General features: G+C 44.3%; 8 protein-coding genes across 8 annotated transcripts; 4 read left to right on the forward strand and 4 right to left on the reverse strand.

Moving 5' to 3' along the window:
- Positions 1 to 5,219: 5,219 nt before the first annotated feature.
- PHALS_00859 (uncharacterized protein) lies at positions 5,220 to 5,577 on the forward strand (the record flags this gene model as incomplete). The annotated part of the gene is made up of 2 exons (XM_024730608.1): positions 5,220 to 5,406; positions 5,477 to 5,577. 2 exons carry the CDS (start codon positions 5,220 to 5,222, stop codon positions 5,575 to 5,577), a joined length of 288 nt encoding a protein of 95 aa, XP_024580868.1.
- Positions 5,578 to 7,997: 2,420 nt separating this feature from the next.
- PHALS_00860 (uncharacterized protein) lies at positions 7,998 to 8,951 on the forward strand (the record flags this gene model as incomplete). The annotated part of the gene is made up of 1 exon (XM_024730609.1): positions 7,998 to 8,951. One exon carries the CDS (start codon positions 7,998 to 8,000, stop codon positions 8,949 to 8,951), a length of 954 nt encoding a protein of 317 aa, XP_024580869.1.
- Positions 8,952 to 10,943: 1,992 nt separating this feature from the next.
- PHALS_00861 (exosome complex exonuclease rrp4) lies at positions 10,944 to 11,804 on the reverse strand (the record flags this gene model as incomplete). Its single annotated transcript, XM_024730610.1, has 1 exon — positions 10,944 to 11,804. One exon carries the CDS (start codon positions 11,802 to 11,804, stop codon positions 10,944 to 10,946), a length of 861 nt encoding a protein of 286 aa, XP_024580870.1.
- An 87-nt stretch (positions 11,805 to 11,891) lies between these two features.
- PHALS_00862 (Predicted membrane protein) lies at positions 11,892 to 13,625 on the forward strand (the record flags this gene model as incomplete). Its single annotated transcript, XM_024730611.1, has 1 exon — positions 11,892 to 13,625. The coding sequence occupies one exon, from the start codon at positions 11,892 to 11,894 to the stop codon at positions 13,623 to 13,625; it is 1,734 nt and encodes a 577-aa protein (XP_024580871.1).
- Positions 13,626 to 13,688: 63 nt separating this feature from the next.
- PHALS_00863 (phosphoribosylaminoimidazole atpase subunit) lies at positions 13,689 to 15,473 on the reverse strand (the record flags this gene model as incomplete). The annotated part of the gene is made up of 1 exon (XM_024730612.1): positions 13,689 to 15,473. The coding sequence occupies one exon, from the start codon at positions 15,471 to 15,473 to the stop codon at positions 13,689 to 13,691; it is 1,785 nt and encodes a 594-aa protein (XP_024580872.1).
- Positions 15,474 to 16,192: 719 nt separating this feature from the next.
- PHALS_00864 (Marvel domain) lies at positions 16,193 to 16,861 on the reverse strand (the record flags this gene model as incomplete). The annotated part of the gene is made up of 1 exon (XM_024730613.1): positions 16,193 to 16,861. The coding sequence occupies one exon, from the start codon at positions 16,859 to 16,861 to the stop codon at positions 16,193 to 16,195; it is 669 nt and encodes a 222-aa protein (XP_024580873.1).
- A 521-nt stretch (positions 16,862 to 17,382) lies between these two features.
- On the forward strand, positions 17,383 to 19,468 carry PHALS_15276 (uncharacterized protein). Its single transcript, XM_036407606.1, has one exon. The coding sequence runs from the start codon at positions 19,012 to 19,014 to the stop codon at positions 19,213 to 19,215; it is 204 nt and encodes a 67-aa protein (XP_036263294.1). The 5' UTR covers positions 17,383 to 19,011; the 3' UTR covers positions 19,216 to 19,468.
- Position 19,469: 1 nt separating this feature from the next.
- PHALS_00865 (CRN-like protein) lies at positions 19,470 to 21,026 on the reverse strand (the record flags this gene model as incomplete). The annotated part of the gene is made up of 3 exons (XM_024730616.1): positions 19,470 to 19,505; positions 19,573 to 19,665; positions 20,772 to 21,026. 3 exons carry the CDS (start codon positions 21,024 to 21,026, stop codon positions 19,470 to 19,472), a joined length of 384 nt encoding a protein of 127 aa, XP_024580875.1.
- Positions 21,027 to 23,274: the final 2,248 nt, after the last annotated feature.

The following is a 23,274-nucleotide window of genomic DNA, read 5'->3' on the forward strand; positions in this document are numbered from 1 at the left end:
ATTGCAAATAGGCTTAAGTCATCTTGGGTCTTTCATTCAATTTAGTAGGTGTCCAAAGAGCGGTGTTCATGAGCAACGAAAATGCGCTTGTGATACATTTCCAAGATAGAAAAAACACCGAGTTTGAAGAGCCCTATAAATCGAGACCACCACTAAAGCTGTAGTCAACAGATTGACAGGAAATATGAAGCAGAGTATGTTAAATAAAAATACTGTGGACACCAAAACATCATTGAGATCATTAACAGTACATGTGACATAGAAGATTTTTGAGTTTGCTGTTGCCACAAAATCTCTCGTATACTACCGACGTTGTTCCGCATCTATGCAGAAAAGGCAGAGCGCTGAACGCTCAACAAGTGGCTGGGACCTCGATATCTCATTTTTCACTCATTCTTTCAAGAACTGCAAATGCGTTTGTTGGATTTAGAGAAGTTTGTAGAGGAAGGTAAGAGTATATTAGTAAGTCTTGTGTTCGTAAAATCACTTGCTACATCAAAGCAACTCATATCATAAATAAGGCTCACTATACTAGATCCTGATTTATCTTAAGCGTATCAGCGTCTGCCGTTGCGTCCGTTATCATGGTCAGGCGCGTACCGTATCCTTGTGACGTCATCCGTCTGTCCAACCAGGATTCGGTGGTGTATTCTCAACACTCCCACTCAGCGCGAATGCTGTGTGTGCTTGACACGTAGTAGCTTGTAGTCCAAAAATGCTGAAGTCTCTTGGTTTCACTTTTGTCGGGGAAGACAACCAAGAGGCAATTCCAAATAACGCTGGCTACAACGCGCGAACAAATCATGTCAAAAGTTCCCATCACTTCTTGCTAGAAAATGAGACTCAGGAATTAATTGTGGTAAGGCATATCGGCGCGAATAAGCAACTGGCAGACATGATGACGAAGCCTTTGTCAGGGATTATAGTCATGATTGGGGATGCGCATGTGATCTTCAATTCCAAATTAGGCATAGCTTAAGGCTGAGCAGAAGCTGAGTACATGGCGTTGAGCTTGTGTACACAAGAAGTTTTATGGGTGCCCGGCCATGAACAAGTTGAGTCGCGTCGATCGTCAACGTTGCTTCCCCAGTCAGCATCCGCATAAGCCATGACTTCCAATCCATTCATACTTTTCTTGTGTATGAGCCCGTACTCTTGTGTCGTCTAAGGGTGTCGTAGCAAGCGAATAGCTGCTTTCCAGTTTGTTGTCCTGGATTTTCTGGAAACCGAGACAGTTGAAAATACTACATATGCGACGTCGGGGCGAGTACATGTCGTGATGTAAGGAAGACGTTCAAACAGCGACCGTACGGCCTACAGCGCATCTCATGTCGCCCAGTGTCCGTCGGCAACGACTGCATCTTTGATAGCTTCAAGCCTGATTTACACGGATTATTGACGGTCGTGGAGTTTTGATGTTTAAATTGCTCAACAGCATCGTTTAAAACGAGTCTGCTTGGCCATAAGGATACTCTTCGTCTTATCATAATCGATTTCTGTCCCCAGAATGAATTTGATTTCGCCAAGCTCGTTCATCTTAAAAGCCTTCTTAAGTTCTTAAGCTTCAGCTTTACTTCGAAACTCTCGCTGCAAAAATCATGTCATCGACGTAAAATTAGACGTAAATCAGTCCTGCAGTCCTGCAGTTGGCTTCTTGCCACATATACACTGATCAACTCTACAATTCTTGAAACTGATATGCACAAACAACATGATAAATTGTCTTGTTCCGAGCGCAGGCCGCTCGGTTAAGACTATAGATTGCTTTCTAGAGTTGACATACGCAGCTCTTGCTGTTTGTAACACCGTGATATAGTTCCATATAGACACAATCTTCAAGATCACTGTTTAGAAAGGCGGTAGCAGCTCTGTTGCAAAGCCCTCATCTACATTAAAGATTAGCACCACGCGAATTGCATTCATGTTGACCACTGAAGAGTACGTCTTGGAGAAATCAATTTTAAACATTTCCTTATTATATCTTCGCTACAAGCCGAGCCTTGTATCTGACAACCTCCACGTATTCGTTACGCTTTTTTGCAAAGACCCATCGACACCCAATTGTTTGCATCCCCTTCGTTCTTGGAACTAATGTCCAAGATTCATCAAGCTCAACCGCCTTCTCTCCACTGTATAACCTCCAGCCATTGAGGGCATCGTGTTTATCCATGGCTTGATGATATGTGGTTGGCGCATCACCATTATCATCTAAGGCTTGCTGCATATGCTAGCACAGCTTCAGCAATTAGTCGTTCTTCTTTCACTTGTGGCCTCTTAGTTGGAAGCAACCAGAAATGATCGTCATTGTCAGGATCTCCATTCGCGTCGGTTTGATCGTCGTCAAATTCTTCTATGTTTGTCGATTTTGGACCTGTCGAGCTGAAGTATGTTTTGATGTCACTCAATATATGACTGGGCTTTGCTCACGGTGCCTTCTGTCGATTTTCGAATAATACACCATGCTGTTACTCGTTATCGGTCTTCCCGATCGATGAATAGTCGAGATTTCCGTGCCAGTTGCTGGGGCTTCTGCATTGAGATCACTCATCACAACGTCCTCACTAGACTCCTCATCTGGCATTATGGGCGTATCTACAATAGGTTGATCGTTTTGGTTTTTGGGGGCTTAAGACACCGAAACCTTGCAATCGCTGATTTCGTTGACTACCAAAGGTCGGTAAATCTTCTCGGTGTCGTATATGCCATTAACTTCACGCTCGTCAAGTTTAGTTGACCGCACAACTCTAATTTTCTGAGATTCCAAGTCAAACACTCTATATCCCTTGTCGGGCGTATTACAGAAACAAGCACTTAAAGCACTTTATTTCAAGATTCGTTTGCGATGCGTCATCGACGAGTGCATAGCCTTGAGCTCAAAGCACACGTAAATGGTCGACTCGTGGCTTTATCTTGAAGCAAACCTCATATAGTGTCTTGTCGGGATGAGCGCTATTGGTTTGTCTATAGATGACGTAAACCGCCGTGCGAACAGCTTCATCCCACCATTTCGTCGAAACCCCCTTGAAGTGTAGCATGCTGTCGGCCTTCACCAAAATGCATTCGCGCAGGGTCTCCATTCTGCTGTGGACTGTTGGGCACAGTCTTTTGGTGCATTATGCCCCCAGCTCGCGAATACTATCGAGAGTCTTGTTTATAAACTCTAAATCATTGTCCGAGCGTAAGCACTTAATGCAATTTCCCCATTGGTTCTCAAACAGCGTCTTGTAAATTTTAAACTATTTCGCAACCTCGCACTTCTGGAGAAAGTGCATGGCCAACAAAGGAACAAATATCCACAGATAGAAGCACGTATGTTGCCTCAACCCTTCGACTTCGTTTTCATGGGAGTCATCACGTCCGTATTTCCAAGCTCGAGTGTACGTATTGTTTTGAATGGAAAATGATCGACCGTCTGCTTACCCTTCATGTATCTTCTTAGTCTGCTGCTTTGTCACTGACATGCCCATCGTAGCGTGCTGTGTTTTATGCACAGCATCGGGTTTAGGATGGCCCATCCGAGCGTGCCACATCTCCCACTGACCTCCTAAATTTCTTTAATCCACATAATGTGAAATCTCCTGTTGACACTCCTACATGAATGCCTTACCTGCTCTCTTACCCGTAACTGTCGCAGCGAAATTCCGTCAGGATTGTACATAATGATAGACCCCGTGCCGCAAGTTTCCAACCTAAAAAGTCACCGATCTATACCCGGGATATACAGTACTTCAATCATTCGAATCCGCTTGTCATTTATTTCCTCTAAATGAGCTGTGCTCATACCAAATACGCGTAGATTCTTTCCGTCCGCAATCGATACTTCAACACTCGCATTGACGGCCGCGTTTCCGCTAAGATCTCAAACAAAGGGGGGTCATGTGTGAGGTCACCCCGCTGTCAATCAGCCATCCTTCTGGCTGCTTCTCCCGACAGCGGAACCACATCTTCATCGTATTCTTGGCTACTCTCTTGACAATCCAGTTCTATGTTCTCAGCGTTACCACACCTAAAACACTTGCCCTTGAACCCAAAATTCTTCGTTGCACATTAGCCCTTGCGATTATTGTTTCTAATTTTTCTTGAAAATCTTTCGCGTTTGTTTCTTACACCAAGCACTTATCTATAGCACGCTCGTCTTGGACAAGTAGCTCCTTCCAAGATAAACGCGGTTATCAAGGCCTGCAAAAGTTTCAAGAGCATGGAAGGTTCAACCAAAGGTATCTGCGAAGGTTGTGTACGAAAAATACTGCCGACCAAACCGCTTGCCAGGCAGTCGAGAAGTGAGGTCAGGGACCGACGTGCAGTCGAGATTGTCCATAGTGATATTATGGGTTCGATCAAGCCCACGTCGAAAGGGGGAGCCCAGGTCATGGTCACATTCGACGATGCCTTCACGCGCTTTGTCCAAGTGTATGTGATTTCAAGCAAGGCATTGGTACTGGATCGATCCGAGAAGTACTGCGACTTAGAGAAGGATCACTATGGGAGAAGAGTGAAGTGCATTCGGAGCGACACTGTGGAGAATACCCGATTCAGCGATTTGATTCGTTTTGCGCACGATTGGGTATTGTACATCAGCCCAGCAAAACATGCTCGCCGACCGGATGATCCGATCACTAACACGCTCGATGCTTCACGCTATGCGCGTTGAGCAATGATGACAGGTGTGCATATCGTCAGCAAGATCCCAAACTCCGCGCGACCTCGCATTTGAAGCGTTGACAGGAGTAAAGCCTACACTGAAGTTCCTTTGAATTTTCGGATTGCGCGGATTTGTACATATCGACAAAGCCAAGAGGTCCGTACCGGGTGCAAAGGCCCACCGATGTTCGTTTTTTGGGTACGCTGAAGGGTCAAAAGCTTATCGAGTTTGAGACTACGATGCTCAGCGACCCGTACCAGTCAACTGGACGAGCAAGTGCCATCCGCGTACGTGAATAGCGATCTTTGCCGAATTCAAAAATTATTATCACTCAAGTAAACCAATCGAAGAAGAGTTTGATGAAAGGTACGCATCGCAGAATATATCAATTCAAGACGACGTAGGAGATGTGAAGATGGAAGATATCACTGCCAATGATGAGGTAGATGACATGGAGATGAACCCACCGAGACCGGAACGTTCACTTATTTCGATGTGAACAGCAATCTTGAGGCCGGAACGGGGGAGTCAAGACACTGCTAACCGTCTTCGAGGTGTACTCCCGCCCGGAGATGCGATGACCGACGCAGAACGCTTACCTGCTCTTCCAACTGCACCCACGACAACTCCATCGCAACACCTTATGCGTATGACTTCTCCATCTGATATGGATTTGACAAAAATTCAACCTGTATCAAACCCACCAGGTGCAATTGTAGCGACGCAGCAACTGTGTGATAATAATCGTCTCAAACTTTGTGATGGTTCTCGTTGTATAAAGCGGCTCTCATACGCCTAACCACGATTGCTACCCAGTTCAGACAATGTGAGCAGTGGCGGTCACCAATGACCCAAATTCAAACGACAACGACACAAAAGGTGTTCCAGGTCGCGCTTCTGACAAGGGTGGCGATGATAGCGAACCCGGAAGTTAGCGACCACGTTTGGGCCGGTACAAAATTGCACTATCCGCATCAGGAGGCAATGGCCTCACCAAAAGCGAAAAGCCGGAAGGGAACAATTTGCCGATAAATCCGATCACATGTCCGGAATCATACATGAATCGACTGATGCGACCGCGAGGAAATAAAATTTCTCGACTCCTCGTTTTGTTGTTAAAGACGATAAAGAAATCTCATGTGTTATGACATATTTTGACAAACTTGTCTTTAGCATTTATTGTCGACCAGAATATGTTAACTTGGTCTAAAGTACGAATATTCGTGCTATCACAATAAGGTTTGGTTTTCGATTTCTGAATTCTAGTATAGCTACTCACAATACAAATTATAATAGTGTCTGTGGTAAAATATTCCCGTAATTGTAATCGATAACAATTTATAAAAAACTAATGCAGATAACATTCTGGCGGGCCAAGACCCAGACGCGGTCACTGTTCGCCTAAGGACCTTCATTAGTTACAAAAATGCGCTTGTTATACATCTCCAAAAAGTCTCAATCAACGTTGGTGAAAACATCACATACTCTTACAGAGCTTTATAAAGGGACACCGCTTCGGATGATCTATTCTTCGACAACGACATAAAAAACATCTCTTAGAGATGAGACCTTAAATTGCCATCGACTTATTTCTACTCCAAACTGAGCGACAGCACATCGTGCAAGCTATCGCAGAGTAATATAATCGTTTGTGAAAATGGGTACCGACGTGTGGTCCGTAAATAAACGAGGTTTTCCAAATTATATGTTCTTGATATCGCAAATCCTACCCAGGCTTTGATGTACCAGTAAAAGGAATAAAATTGGTGAAATTGACCCAATACTTTCTAGCCAGGATACCAGCCGGCTCATAAGAAACCATGTACGCACGAAGGCTCTAAGATACTAGAAGCAAGATCAATTGAACCAGGAAGAGCAGCAAATTGAAAGAGCGTGAGCCACGGATTCGATGATCTTATCGCCCAACATGGGCGGTAAGAGCGTAGTGACCTGTATCAAATCGAGCAGGATGAGAAAGAAGCTGATTCTATCGAAATTATAGTCGAATTTATGCGTGAGTGCAGTAATTCACTCGCATTTGCTTCAGAAATAAGCATTGGAAAGACTTACGGATTCTGATTTTTTTCAAACGTTTGATTGACACAAGTACAGCTTGACATGATGTTGTGAACCGCTCAGGATAACATCGCGAGCAAAATGAAGTTTTTGACCGTCAGATTTATCAAACCTTTGATCTGACTATGTGAGTTTTGTGAAAAGACCTGTGCTAAGAAATTTTCCCCATTAACTTTCAACTTTATCGTCAGGAAACTTGACTGAAGGGCAAACAACAAAGAAACGGTGGCTTTACCCCATTTACAGAAAGTGTAGCTCAAGCAGGATTTGTCAGCCGCGTCTCCTACATATAAAGTCAGTTAATGTGTTTGTATCTTCTGCATTATTTTGGGACAGTAGATTTTATACTACAGATACTATATATTTCAAGAAGGAACATTCTTTGTATAAAGCTCTAAACTGTTCTGGTTCGAAGGATTTTTTTGACAGATAGACCTTGTGACTGCAAACAGGAGTTTAACATTTTGATATCTATTTGTGCTCGTTTATTGCGACCTCTTTGACGGCACTGATCGCTTTCATACTGCGCATACTCACCAGGACAACTTTCATCGCCGCAGCGAATGCACCGAGTGCTTGGCCGACACCGGAAATGCACACAAATATTCAGATCAAATTCTTAATCGAAATGCGGGAAACAAATCTCGGTAACTAGAAAATCTTCTCAACTTCAAATTCACGCATTTTCTCTGGAACAAAATCGAAAAAAAGGTCTAGCGCTTCGATTCATTCCCTCGCAGTTGTTAGCCGCGCTTTTCGAGCATACTGTCTTTCCCACGTGAATACGTAAACAACGCCGCTAACATTACGTCAAAGATTGTTGCAACATTTAATGTTCAAGTCACACGCGGGAACCATTCATTTTTGAATTTGCCCATTCGTTCTTCCAGCTTATTTCTGGAATAAGTTCCATCTCAATCATCATGCGCGTACCAGATGCCTCCTTCATGCTGCATCTTCTTACTGCTATGGTTCTACTTGTCGACGTCTTGACAGCGCTATCCAATTCGACTCAAACTCCGCAGAACAAAATACAAGATGCAATTAATCGTCGGCTAAAGGCCCAAGAATTACGGGCACAAAAAAAAGTGATGGTGATGAAGAGAGGGTGTCACTTCAAAGACTTCAGTCGAACCCACTTCTTCACGACAGCTTTTTCTCCATACCAATTAAATGGAATTCCGTGTTGTCACGTTTCCCCGATCTCCGTAAAACTACTGCTCGAGTGCTACCCTCACAGTCCTGGGATATTGCTGAGTATTCCCAGTGTTTGAAACAAATGGAACAAGAATTAAAAGAGTTAGACACGAACCAGGTACGACAACTTTGGAAGGAATTAAAAGCTAATGTAATTTTGGTGCGACGAAAGAATCAACCAAACAGGTCGCCTCTAACCAGTATTGCCACGCAGAGCCCCTACGTTCGCTCAGCCCTCGTTATTGCTCAGAAGCTTTCAGCTACTAAGGAAGAAGCCGATATGCAATATCACCTGAAGGGATTGATTCAATATGGGTTTCAACGCGATGAGGTGGAAGTGATATTGCGTCAAGCTGGGTACGGAGACCTGAATGTGCTACGCAATTTGGCTTTATACGACAAGATCATGCACGAAATGACGATAAAGGATGTTTTGTCTGCTCTCACCCTATTCTTGGAAACCCCATCTCTTCCCACCAGCTTTCGTGCCTTACTAGACATCCGTGCTGCCGATATTATTGTAAGCAGATCAAAAATTAGGGCGTCACTTTTCCCCGTTGGTTCAGTGGACCCAAATTCAATCGAACTCGACTGGAAGTATCTTCTGGAGAAATGGATCGACCACTCCTACACCCGGGACCACGTGCAATTAATCCTTCGAAATGTGGACTTAGATACGCAAGAAGCGCAGGGAATTTTGAGCATTTATGACAAACTCGATCGAGCTATGCGAATGGACCTGAATAAAGCGCCCGAAAACAAGGTGCTAGACAATTCACAGGCTAACATTGAAAACGAAATCAAAAATGCTCGAGACATTAATGCTCAGGCTTCTGTCAACTCAAAATCGACCACACTTGAGTGGATTCAGCTCTTCAAGCGCTATATTTTTCTCGATTTTTCTCGTGAGCAGATACAATCAAACCTTCGTAGTGTTTTATCCAGTGAAGAAAAAGTATCAAAGTATATGACCTATATCGACAAAATCGTTAGGTTGGATCCTGGGCATCCTTCACCTCATGAAAATGTCAAGTAGATCTGAAAGAGGGTTTTCGTAGTGCTACATGTTTAGAAATTTTCAGTTTATTGTTAAATGTTAATGCCTAAAATCCGAACGACAAGAGTATCATCAGTTCTTTGCAATAAACACTCTTCTGCTATGACAATTGAGAAGGGAAAGATGTAGACATGTAAGCTTAGCTACGCCCCTGCTTCCAATTTATTTGGATACAGACCAGTCACGGCAAGACAGATATGGCAACGTTTTTATACTTTTTCACTTTGGGTTTTACCATCAAATCAATAGACCGTAACCGCTTCTGGGCATACACCCGTCGTGATACTATCATATGAGGCTAGCCAGGCACCCCACAGTAGGCTGTAATGGGGGGTGAACGCTGCAATCATGAAAGTGTAGCTAACAACTGGGCTAATTTGAGTTCGTATTCAGGCGGACAAACAGAATATTTTGCATGTAAAATAGACATTGACTGCAATATCGTTTCATAAAAATATCGAGCGGCTTCACCTCAACACTGTTCGCCGGGAGGTTTTCACAAACTACGAAAATGCTCTCGCAATTCAACTTAAAAAAAAGTCAAAATCAATGGTATTGATCCCTTCAAAGCTCGATTCAAAGATTTAGCTTCTTTAAATCGTCAAGCCTAATTTGACTGCCACCAGGCGAGCATCCATTTAAGGCCATGTGTACGTCACAACCTTGATTGTGCTCCAAGCTAAGCGGCGGCACATCGTGCTGGCGATCGCAGAGGAAGCTCACCAATTGCGGGAACGGGTACCGATGTGTAATATTTAATGATACTTTCTTTGGCGGCATATGTTGCAATACTCGTTCTGCCTGACAAGGCTTTCTTGTGTAGTTACAACTTATCCACTTGTCAAGGGGAAAAGAATTGGCAAATTTGCTCCAAGTGTTGAGAGCTCTCATACCAGGATGCCATCTGACTCATTTCCAGAGTTAATAGCGGCAGTTAGATTCATGTACGACCGGGAGAGCATCTTTCTAGCTGCAAAGTTCAATCACGTGTCGGCTTCGATGGCGCACCAGATACTATAGATCGCAATTTAAATGTTTAAACGAAAATTATCATTACTGGTAAGCACCACCATGATTAACGAAGGTGATAAACCTATTTGACTTTCAAACATCTAAGCCCTCTGTGGTTCCTGCAATGCTTGATCAAATATGCGATGAATCACTTCGACCACAGACACTTATGTCTCGTGCCGATGACAATACTTAAAGTGTCGAAGATTCTTCTGAGCCTTTAAAGAATATAAAGCATTAAAATAATTTCATATTCACGCACACGTCTATAACGTGTGGCTAAAAAAATAAAACTCTCGATGCGCACTCGGCTAACCTGTTTGATCCGCGAAAGTGGCGCAATCGCATTACTATAGAATTTAGTCTCTATAGAGATGCATCCAGCAGTAACTGGGTTTGAATATTGGTAAATCGCTGAAGCAAAATTGCTCACATCGCTGATGTTAGCGATGCTGTAATTAATGGAAATACATTTATGCGGATTCTCAACAAATATTTTCGTGTTGTGGGATCTAGACGCTATTTTCTTACAAATTTTGATCAAATTGAAACCATTCAGACAAAAATTGCGATAGCAACATGCAGATGCCAACGAATGACGAAACCTGCCAATGTAGTATCTGTGATCTTCAGGACGAAGTTGTTCATCACTTTATACTGGCGTTATCTAGAAACGTCCGTCGTGGCTATCAATGACGAAATAATTTCTTTCCATTTAGCGACCACTCTAGGCCAGAGATACCAAAAAAAAAGTGTTCATATGATTAACACTTTGCTTTTGAATGCGAGAATCATGGCGAAGACAGTAAAGCCAAAAAGAGTGGTGAGAGGCGAAACTCCTGTTAAAATTCCTGAGCTGGATCAAGTCTTGATGTCGACAATTGCTTTCTTTAAAGTGATAATTCGTCAGCTGTAAAGCCATAGAATTTATGAGATTTTAATGCAGTTAGAAACACTAGATTAGCTACCCTGGGACTTTAACAATTCGTATGTGGCCATGATGCTGTCAGGTGTGATCATCTGAAACTGTTCATTAAGTCGCAAAAGCGCCTGCGAGACGCATGCAATTTTCCGGCGATCTTCAACGCTCATAGGTGTGGCCGCATGTAATTGTCTCTTAGCCGTCAGCACCTCAACGCGTGTCTCCATGTTGCTCGTTGTATCGTCATCTCCTACGTCAGGCATGGTCCGAGAAACCCAAATATATCCGTTGGTGCCAAGGATAACGTCCACACCAATTCCTGGTAGCGTAGCCATATGCTGCTTCATTCGCTTGACAAGAGGAGCAGACACGGCCACAAACTGGCCATTCTCAAGTTTACCGTAGCGTAAACTACGCGTATGAAGACTAAGTGAGCCATCGTATCGAACCTCTTGAATTTCAGCTGAGATCAGGTCATTTTCGACAAAGAATGCACGCATTTGAAGCTGATCGGCGTATGTTCGACGACGCTGAGCTCCTCCCGGTAGTGTCACTGAACTCAGCATTAAGCTAGCATCCTGCTGGCCATTCACATCAACTTTCCAGCGTTTGCTACCTACTTCTGTAACTCGACCAACCACAATGTCACCTACTTCGCCAATATAACGTGACACAAGCGGACGCACAGTAATAAGCTGATTTACTTTCTCCACAACACCAGCAACGCTAGCCACCAATTCGTTCCGATTGCTTAAATACGTGCCATGTCCACGCAAAAACGCGCCTGTATCCGTGCTAATGACTTGACCAGGTGTGACAACCACAAGCTCTGTCTCATTTTCTAACTCTAACGGCTCGTTCTCAGTCACAGCCGACAGACATCGTACTCGAATCTTCATGACCAGTTACCGAGATAATAGCATTTAATTCTATGTGGTCTACAATTCGTGGCTTTTGGTGTATTCGACACGTCAGTATCGTCTACGATGGCGCTCCTTCCGCCCGAGTTTCTAGCAGCGGTCTTGCTAGCTTTCATGCAGCTGCGGCTGCGCGCTTACTTTAGTCTAGCTACGTGGATACTTAATGGACTTACTTTCTTTCTACCGCCTGAAGATGAGTTGATCGCAACACTAAATGGTCAACCGTTTTCGAAAACTACCAAAGGCGGCAAGATGCCGGTTGGCCAACCCTTAAGCGCGGCTGAAAAGATGGACAAGTTCTACGTTCGTGTAGCCAAGACAAGTAGTGGTGTCTTTGACCAGACGCTGTTTTTTGAGCTATACGAAATGCTCGTGGTGCTTGTCTCGTCAGCGTCCATAGGATGCTGGATTGGAAGCGTTGTCAGCTTCACGGCACCATGGTTTAATCCGGCTACTGGTGGTGATGACAAAGTCGATGTGGGCACGTATGGTCTAATATCGGCTATGCTTGTATCCCTTTGGTTTCCGCTGCAATTAAACTTTGCCCAGGGCTGGGCGGGCTACGAATCCCGATTAGGCCTGGCCGTCGGGTTCATTGGCCTCATCCTTTCGGGCTTTATCATTCTTTCGCCTCAAGGATGGTTTGATTTTGATCTGGAGCACGCAGTTCACTTAATCGGTGTGCGTGTGGAAATACTGCTTCGTGCTGTGGGATTGACCGATGCAGACTTTGTCAACATCGCGCCATTGGCTGAGATGGCACGAGTCTCGGTGCTCTTGACGTTCTCGCTATTTGCTGGTATCTTCACGTGTACAACCTTCCTGCCGTCTTTTCGATTTACACGCATGTACTTCGAGATGATTAAGGACAAGCGAATTACGATCGTAATGAAGCTCTTTCTTCATCTCAATATGTTCCTGCCCGTGCTAATGTGTATATTGTGGATGCCGAGTCTCTCCAGTGCCGTGCTGGTTCCGTCCGAACTGGTCAAGTGCTCGCCGCGAGCGCTAGCCCGCGATTGTCTACAGGACGAAGTGCTTGGGCTATCAAACTCGACTACAACGGACGTGTGGAAGTGGTACAGCCTCACCGAGTCGCAGTTCCACACGTTACGGGTATACGTCGTATATGTAGCATGTCTGGTGCGATTAATCTGTTTCCGCACGTATCTACAGCGTTTCTTGCTGGAACCTCGTGAGGTCATGGCTTCCCATGTGGGTCGTCCAGGTCTTGTGGATGGCACATGGCTACAGAATAAGGTACGTCTGCAATTTAATTACGTCCCCATTATCGCACTTCAGTATTTGGCACCCGTGTTTGCAATATTGGTGGTCGCGCAACTATTAATGCGGCAAACAGCGACGTCTCTTGGAATTTTTAAAGGCCTCGTATGGGTACTACGGCGCCTGGGGCCAAATATATCGATTCCTGCATACCTCACATGGGAGAACTTAGACGCAGGGTCTTTAAATGTGCTGCCTGACCCCACAGCACCGCCCGATCTAGGTGGTTTTCGTCTAGGCAAGGACTTGACTAAGGAGAATGTAGCTCCTTTCCTGCGTGGGATGAGTCAATATTTGGTGCTGACGGCCGAATTCTATGACTCGGCACTCGGCTTTGTCATCTGGTTCTTGAGCTTCACAATGGTGGCAGTTAGTATAGCTGGTCTACTGTACTGGCGCAACGCCACAGCTCAGAATACAAACGAAGTCGGCCAAGCTATTCGACAGAATAAGCAGACGCCCAAAAAGCTGAAGAACCAACTTAAAAGTCTGAAGTTTAGCAAAAAGAACAAGTAAATAGAAGCACAGCATCGATATCCTCAAAAATGCAGCTAACGTCCTGTTCGAGCCTCTGTTCAGTTATATTTTCATGTTTTTGAGGTATTGTTTCCAGCCGCCGGTAGCCATTCTTTCAATCTTGTCATCCACCTCACGCTTTTGCGTGTCCAAGAATGCTGCCATTGCCTCGATCAGAGACGGGTCCCCAGAGCCAAGTATTCGTACAGCCAGTAAGCCTGCGTTCGTTGCATTACCGATGGCAACTGTGGCGACGGGCACTCCGCGAGGCATCTGCACAATGCTCAGCAACGAGTCCTCACCATTTAGTGTTGAAGTCTTAACGGGAACTCCTATAACAGGCAGCGGTGTCAGCGCCGCGAGCATACCCGGCAGATGGGCAGCACCGCCTGCACCCGCAATAATCACTTTCAGACCACGGCTAGCAGCACTTTGAGCAAACTCGTACATTCGCGTAGGTGTGCGATGAGCCGACACAATAGTGAGTGTGTACGGCACGTCAAACTTTTCGAGCATATCGGCAGCGGCAGCCATTGTAGGTAGGTCCGAGTCCGAGCCCATGACAATTCCAACCAGTGTTTTACGTTCCAATTTTAACAGACCCGAATTTTTGGCCGCCTCCGGCGAGAGAGCTGTCGCACGCTTCGTGAGCTCGTCTAAACTTGGCGCTGTGATAGTCACGTGTCCTAGCTTACGGCCAGGTCGAACACCAGCTTTACCGTAAAAGTGGGCAGCCGCACCTGGAACCGTTAGACTGTTGCGTAGTAGCGAAAAGCTCACGTCTTCAGACGACGCTGGATCGCCGAGAACGTTCACCATTAGTGCAAATGGTACACGCAACGCACAACTGCCTAGTGGCAAGCCGGTAATAGCTCGCAAATGTTGTTCAAATTGATCCGTCTCGCATGCTTCAATCGTATAATGGCCCGAGTTATGCGGCCGTGGAGCAATCTCGTTCAAAAAGACGTCACCTGTAGCAGTCAAAAACAGCTCGACGCCGTAAATGCCGCGGCCTTCCAGCTCAGCGACTGCTGTTCGGGCCATTCCGGCAGCACGTACAGCTACATGCTCTGGAATTTGGGCTGGAACCAGCACCGTATCACAAATGCTGTTGCGCTGAGTAGTCTCCACAACGGGATAGGCACGAATGTCGCCCGCAGTGCCCTTGACGACCATAACAGCTAGCTCCTTTACAAACGGCACCCACTTCTCGGCATATAATTTATTTTCTTCTTCAGCCATCTGCTTCTCATCAGCATTAGCACCATCTTTGGCGAGCACCTTAGCTCCCAGCTTTTCAAACGCGCCTACTAAATCTTTCTCACTCTGAATAACGGCGTTGCCTTTACCGTCGTACGCAAAACGACGCGACTTGAGCATGTATGGGTACCCAAATTTTAGACCCAGTTGACGAGCATCTTGAAGTGACGTAACGATTTCGTACGGAGCTACGTCAATACCGTTCACCTGTGCAAAGAACTGCTTTTGAAGGTACTTATCTTGAATCAAAGCGATGGTAGCCGGCGCTGGGTGTACGCCTAACAGATTGGCTGCTTTATTGTCCTCAAGTTGTTGTAAATAGACTGCATTTACATGCTCAATCTCAACTGTCAACACGTCGCACTGTTCGGCCAACTTAGCGATATCTTCCTCCTTAGTAAAGCTGCCAGCGATGGCTTTAAGTCCTGTCTGACCCGCTGGAGAGTCAACACCAAGTGGATCTAGTACCAGTACCTTTAGACCAAGACGATGGGCTGCATTTGCCATCATACGTCCAAGTTGACCGCCGCCTAATACGCCGACAATTGGAGGCGCAGTTCCGCTACCATCGGATATCAAAACTGGCATATTGATATGCTTTTTAGTTTGTGTGGATGGCTGTTAAGTAATTAGTAAAAATCATGTTGATACTTACATAAATAGCAAAGAATTTTACAAACTAAATTTTAAAAAAGTAACCAAAAAGTCATCTGGAAGGAGCTTGCCACTAACCTTTGAGAACTCGATGTTATTCCGATGGTTTATGCTGATTCAACGAGTCAAATTTGATGCTCTCGACAGAGAGTTCTTTGAGAAATGCGATCTGTGACGATTAATTAGTGACTGCTTATAAGTTCACGAGCAAAACATGTATTTATGGATGTGAGTGTTACTCCGCATATTTATCGCCGAGCTACTTTGTTGCTACATCCTTAATGAAACTTGTACAAGGCTCACCGTTGCAATAGTATCGCTGTATATTTTCGGTGCTCGATACTAATCTTATTTTTCTTTCTGATTGTAAATCAAAAAGCGATAATATTTGGATATCATACTGGCTGGGCGAGTCTTGATAAGAACAAGCCGGCGAGTGTCTTCAGCAATCATCCGACTTTCTACGACATATAGACATTGTGCAGCAAGGCTAGCCTATATAATACAAAATAGACGAACCATAAAAATGATAAGTATGTCGTAAGTTAAGAATTCAGAACTGAGTTCAGCTAAATTTATACAAAAAATTATACAATGTCAAACTGATCATAACATACTCTATTCTTTAAAGTCAGAAGTTAGTTCTTAGGTATTTATCCTTGATATCCGCCATCTTGAACAGATGGTGCTGATTGTCTAAAGCCATTCTGCAAGCTCGCACTAGATTCGTATAATGTGATAGCGCGCTCGTCATCAAGCTCTAAGTCACCCAACACAGCATGACCGGCTCGTACAGACTCTAACGGGATTTTCTTCCTGGGTTCGATCCACATATTGCGCATCCAGGCACCCCAAGCCACGCTAAGCAGAAAACTTACAAAGGCCATAAAGCAAAGAGCAGCGCTAGATGCCAACAACGAGCAGCGTGCAACACCATCCACCACATTGCAGTAGCGCACATAGTCACTGGCTGCCAAAGCACAGCCAGCACTCATGAACAGCATTGTTAAGACGGCGTCCATACCAAAAGTCCAAAGTGCCGGCACTTTTGCACATCGCCAAGTTAATACGAAGAGCAAAATAAAAGCATCGTATAGAGACGCAGTGAATGAGACGATTATGACAAAATTAACGGCCGGTCCGCCGAAGTAGACGGTCATTTCTTGTGTCCCTCCGTTCTTCGTCTGAAAACTCATTTTGCGCGACTCGAAGCTTACAGCAACAAGCACAAGTGCTACGACACATGAGGCAAATTGTAGTAAGCGCAGCGTATAGCAGACCATTTGATCATGCTGCTGGCCAAATCGACGATTGCTCTCCATAAAGAGGTGCGATGGCGAAACGTTAAATAGCCGGATCACACTTTTGTGCTTAAGAGAAAATGACTAGATGTGTATGGTTTCGATATGACTTAATAGTGCTGAAGAGATAAGCTCAGCCAAGAACTTCATCAGAAAATACAACATTCGGAAACGACCATCTATATCCTCGGTCCGTGTTTCAAATAGTGCAAGTTCGAAAGAATCTGCCCCAAACCTAAAAACTGCAGTTTTGTCTGTATACTTACACTCTTAATTAACCCATCTTGCTCTAATCCTTAGATCGCTTTGAAAGTTCAACCTGTTCCTGTGAAGGTGAGAAGGACAATCACTTGACCAAATCATTTAGTTCTTAAGTCAGATTTACCAAAGACCAGAACAAAAGAAAGGCAGGATGCGCGACAGAGATCAAGAGTCTGATCGGCACCTAACAATTGCCACGTCGAACAGATTAAGTGCACACACCTTAAAATATGTACAGCTATTTGATCCCTTAACCCGCTGAGCAGGTAGGAACTACGAGTTTCAGCTAACCAGGTGTTGGTAGAGCCTCTACGTTGCTGCATTGTATCAACCATATGTTTGGAACAAACGGGATGTCTCCAAGTAATGCTAATTTCCTACCTCTATTCCTATCAAAATGAGCTTAGGTGTATTATATAAAATCATCTTGCTCAAAAGAATACCGGATATTGCGTTGCGTATACATGACAAGTTCTAGCTCCTTGGAGTCATATTGTAACATTAATGTTCCACGTGTTTTCATGCTAGCACACCATAATATCGGGTACTTAACATATTGTAACATTATCGCGATCGGGAAATAAGTTGAGCAGAGTCGTTTAATAACCTACGGTCATCTCACTTATGTAAAAAAAACAGTAACAACACATCCTTACAAATTTTGTTGGCTAACTATCAGCTGAACGCACCGGTCTGACAAAGCTGCTTGAAAAGATGCAGGAGATAACATACTGACGTAAATCTACAAAAGCAATTGCACAACGTCGTGATAATGTCCAGCAAGAATTTGACAGACCACCTGATGCGGTTTGAACACATCTGTGTAAGACGGTAGAGATTTTGACAGATGAAGAGAGTCTTGATATTGTATTGGAGTGTTTATGTTCATATATCCTGGCGCCTGGGTTGGAGACACTTTTCGATGCATTGAGGCGTGAGTACAAGACGCTGAAAATCAGAGAAAAACAAGATTGCTTAAAGAGGTTGCGCAGAGACGCACAAGAAACAAGTAGGCGAGAGGTGATTGTAGTCAGCTGTGGTATCACGAGCGTATACAACAGCGAGGCAGCATCCGTGATTGTTGGGGTGGGCTACAAAGGCCGCCGCGTTTACTTTCATTAGCATACCAAGTAACGCACAAGATTCAGTACATCCACTCGAGATTCCTACGTCATGAAAATTGATACTTCGCATCTACGTGTGTTTGGCTCTTCTGGATTATGTACATTGGCGAGCTCAGGAAATCCAAGTCAGTCACCAGTGTCTTCTAAGATACCCTGGAATGATAAGGCCTACCACATTTAGAAGACGTTAAGTGTACTTAAGCCTAACGAAGATTCTCCTGCGAGCATTTCAACGTGCATATGTAGGGATGTAGTAGCTATCAGACGGCTCAATCAAAAATTTTGGATGAAGCGGATGAAAATTTAAACGTTTCATCGCAGCTATCGAGTAGAACTGATATGGAGACAGACCACTTGTCTCACGAGTCTGGTGCCGCTAGACTTAACGAATAAAAGTGGCTCAAAGAAGTCATAGAGAGTCGTATAAATTGCTGGTAGTCGTAGTGGGCTGTGAGCTGAGCGTTCTTCTCGTTCATATTACCTCGAGCGACGTCGTTACGGCCGCTACAAAAGGTATCTTTTAAAAAAACAGACCTGATATCAGTGGGAACAATTAGTTTTTAAATGGAATCAGTATCATGAGCTTGACTGGGACATACTACTTTGGAACACGACCAAGAGTGGCAATGGATTGCGATATTTCTTGTATGAACGCGCTGAAGAAAATGGACCGGAAGGTGTTCATGCTCTAATTTATTATGCATCTTCATTATTGAAAAATGGGCTTGCTCTTGAGATGGTGACCGTATCTTGGGGGAAGAAGGCCGTGGAAATACCTTAGCGCCAATGCGTGGGATGATGTATCCTAATTGCTTTGGCAGTGATGGGTTTTTGCGTAAGCATCGCATAGCTATGGATTCAGCTAATTGTGTGCTGCGATATCAAGCTTTTCATTCTGAGTTTCGAGTGCATTTCAGCGAAAACGCGGGCAACATGGTACGGAAGCCTTTAGAAGTAAAGGATCGGTCTCATGTGGATTTGACGCGATGAAATTGGTGCTACTGTTCACTCCAAATATCATCTCGTCACCCTAAAATATTCGGTGACGAATGTAGTGACACTTATTTACAGGTCGCTAGTATGAAAACAGCTAAAACATTTTTGGGTCGGTGGGGGCTTTTTAGTATGATATCGAGATGGCATTACGCAATGGTGTACATGATAAGTGCCAATTGGAGTGAAAGCATGGTTTGTACACTGCATTAACGAATTTATGGACAAAAGTATCATTTCTTGTACATTTTTTAAGCATTTGTCGCAGCTGAGAGACGCAGGAAAATCTGGATCGCAATAACAAAATGAGATATTTTTTAAATAAATGTATTATGGACGTTTGTTGGATTTTACCAATTCAAAATTTCCAACCAATTTATGAAGCCACCAGGAGAAACTCAACTCTGACACAGCAGCTGCATACCAACAAGCGCAAGCGTGATCAATCTGCAAGCAATCACAGGTACAAACTCGAAGGTGACGGCTAACAAGCATGTCCAAAAAAGCAAGACTTGCGCGAAGTTTTGAAAGATAAGGGTCCGCATGCAACAACCCAGTGGAGCTGATCATTAAGACATACTGCTTCACCCACAATAACCAAAAACCTGTGCGAAGGTCACATAAGACGAAGTGGAGCTGCTCAGTTTCGTTTGGATTAATCGGCAAAATCGGGATTCGGATCAATTTGTTGGATAGGCAACAGGTCGGGAACGAAAAAATGATCAAAGCGGAAAATTCACTCGCACGCATAATACACACGGAAAATATGATGCTTAATTACGCTGTATCAGAAGCCAACATGCTACGGTGAAATCCCTCCATTTTGTCGTGCAAAGAAACTTCCTTTCAGAAATCTTGAAAGTCATCTGATGCATCGTTTCAGTTCTTCATCAGAGCAACCATGCGCGCCACTCTTGCCTGTAAATTTAAACATCGGTAGAACGGTCGTTCTAAACCAGTGAATGTCAGAGTACTGCCATTTACGTCACCAAACGTCGTCCGGACATCGAAGCGGCATGGTTTCTTCGACGACGACACGCTGATGTGGAGCAATCGTATCTGATCTGCGCTAAACACTATGATGCCGTTGTGGTCTGCCAGATCAATGAGAGAGATGCCACGGATAGATGGATCAAAGATTCTCAAGCGAAAAGCGTCCGCTTCGTCGCGAATGAAGCTAATTTGGAAATGATTGAATGCGTACTTCAAAGGCCTGAACAATAACAATCCATTCTTCACATCGTCGATGTCAGAAATCTGCATCATTACTAGCAACATTTATCCGTTGCTGCGACGAAATAGGTGTGACGCAGTCACAAGCGATTTTTAAAAAGCAACATTGAGCAACATACATCGCGCCCTTGATTTCTTTTGGCTGTAGCATCCATAGTAGTTACACAAATTGTTTTGAAGTATCGATTTGATTCAGACAGAGTCGTTGAGGCGTTTGTGAGAACTTGGGGCACGAAGAGTCAAGGCTAAGAAGTGGGGTCGTGATGCGGTGGAAAATATCACTAACACGTCAATTTGCTTGATTTTCGGTTCTGGCATACCCTCAAAAATGTCCTCAAGACCAAACTCCCCTCAAGTTCACAGTCTTCATGTGTCAGCGCTTTGATTAAAGCAGTCGTTGCCCCTTTCTTAAGCTTCTCCCCATCATCTGTGCTTGTTTCGAGCCATGTATTGTCGCCCTGTCTGGCGAGGAACAGCTGCAGCTTGTCCGCATCGACCATTTTCAGACTTTTCTTCTTCTCCTTCTTGATGGCTTTCTTCAAGTCATCCACAGACTCAGTCGCGTCGATAGTCATTTGGAAACGCGCTACCTTTCACGCCAACGACTGCGCCAGAACAGCTTCAACATGTCTCCAGTTGCTCTTTGAGTTCTCTATGCTCATTTCAGCCTATCAAATGGTGCAATCTAATGTAAGAATTGTTACCACCCATCTGGGTGATATATATTACGTGATTGTCGGATACCAAAACTACTGGTTATGAAAAAAATGTTGTTGTACATAAACCGGTAGATACCGAATTACCGAGTTATATATATGAGTACATATTACAGCTATGTAAAGAGATTAAGCACGCATGAAGAAATTGTTAAAAGTGAAGCACACAAACTAGAAAAACACTCATTTTGTCGTATCCATCATAATGTTTAAATCAAATCAATCAACTTCGTCCCTTTGAATTTTCTCAATGATACGCTATATCAACATACGATTATGTCCAGCATCGAAACACCATCGTTCAAATTGGTATCGTTAATGGAGTTTCCTTTGCTAACACATCCATATTTGAGTCAAGCTTCACTGCCTTTAAACGATCTCTCCTTCAAAGTATTTGAAAACTGTTTTTTTCGAGCTAATTCAGAGCGCAGAATACTCCACCGTCACATCCATTTTATCATCTTTTGAAGCAGCTTATAATACGGCAGGCATTCTGCTTCTCATCGTTGCAATAATCATCAATTATAATGAGCTATTGTTGCTTTGTTGGTAAGAACGATAACATCTATAGGGCCCTTAGCTCGCTACGCTGTGCTACCTGAATCTAACCTGATTTATTTAGACCAATGAACAACTTTCATTACGTTCATGATTAAATCTGTGACCATGACTCTCATCGTATGCATTACGGTGATCCTTGTGACGTCATCGCTTGTCCTGTACATGCAATGAGTGGTGTTATCATAACACTCCCACTCGCCGCTAATGCTGTGTATGCTTAGGCTCTGGTTTAGTCCTTATATCCGTTCTTTCGCGTAGTAACATGAGCGTTTTGGTACCGAGTGCCTGGGTAAGCATATCCACAAGTCGGTTCTGCGTATCGACGAGCTCGCTTCTGATGCTTGATGACCACATTCTTGGTTCTGGCATGATAGCCAGCATTTTGTGCCAGTGCTTTTGTCCCTTGATTGTTCTTCCAGATTTTGGTAGTAGATTCCTGCCCTTCACTATGTCCTTTACCAACAATGCATCTTGGGTGCGTAAGCTCAGCACCATGTACTCTGCTTCTGCTGAACTCAGCGCCAATGTCTAAGAAACTCCGACTTGAACACCACGGAACCATTCCCGATCCTGACCACCACGCCTGATACACAACACTTGTCGCCGATGTTGCGCCCTTAAGAAGAGTCTGTGAACGCTTCAACCATAATCTTAGCAGACACTCTTTCTTAAACGATTCCATGCAGGCGTGCTGTCTTCAAGTACCGAACCATACGAATCGCTGCTCGCCAGCGCTGTAGTCCTGGGTTCTTGCGAATTCTTGGCATCTACATTACAACATGGGGAATGTCCGGCCTGGTACACGTCGGATTACGTAAGACATCCATCGGTACGGTCTTGACTAAATTTCAGTAGCTTCTGTTTCTGTTCCTGTCGACTGATCTTTCAGCAACTTGAGGTTGGAAGCACAAGGGTCGTCAATCACCTTGGCGTTCTGCTGACCAAATCGCTCCGTCACATCGTCAATATACCGTGTCTGTTTGATCATCAGTGTTCCAGCATATTTGTTGTGGTAGATTTCCGTCACCAAAATAAACTCTGCGTCATCGACTTCCTTCATTTTAAAAGCGTTCCTGAGAGCATCTTTAACTTCGCAGACCTCAGCACGGGTCTTGGCCGCAATTGTCATAACATCCACTTACAGACAGACGTATCTACAGCCGTTTTTTTGGACGCTTCACATACATGCACTGATCCGCACTACAGCCCTTGAAACCGTTGTTCACGAAGACACCGTTCATAGTTTTGTTCCAGGCGCATACTGCTTGCTTTACCCAGAGATGGACTTGTTTAGCGGACAAACTTGATCTCCAGCGTTCTTAATGCCGGAAGGTACCTCCACATATACACGGTCCTTTAGCTTGCTCTTCAATTGTTTCACCTAGTAAGCTTCTGCGGTGCATACCGCCAAGTTGAGACCATATTCGCCACCAGATGAAACAAATAAATAGAGCTTACATTTTAAACAGAAGAGTTTATTAGCCTTGGATTAAGGTTCTAACTACTCTTGGAGGTAGCGGATTGCGATCCGCTACACTCGTACTGG

Source organism: Plasmopara halstedii (genome assembly GCF_900000015.1).
Source record: "Plasmopara halstedii genome assembly, contig: Scaffold_1211, whole genome shotgun sequence".
Taxonomy (NCBI): Eukaryota; Oomycota; class Peronosporomycetes; order Peronosporales; family Peronosporaceae; genus Plasmopara; species Plasmopara halstedii.

What these genes read in the sequence shown, in the direction of transcription:
- PHALS_15276 (XM_036407606.1), top strand. Translation starts at nt 19,012, where the DNA reads ATGCGTGGGATGATGTATCCTAATTGCTTTGGCAGTGATGGGTTTTTG.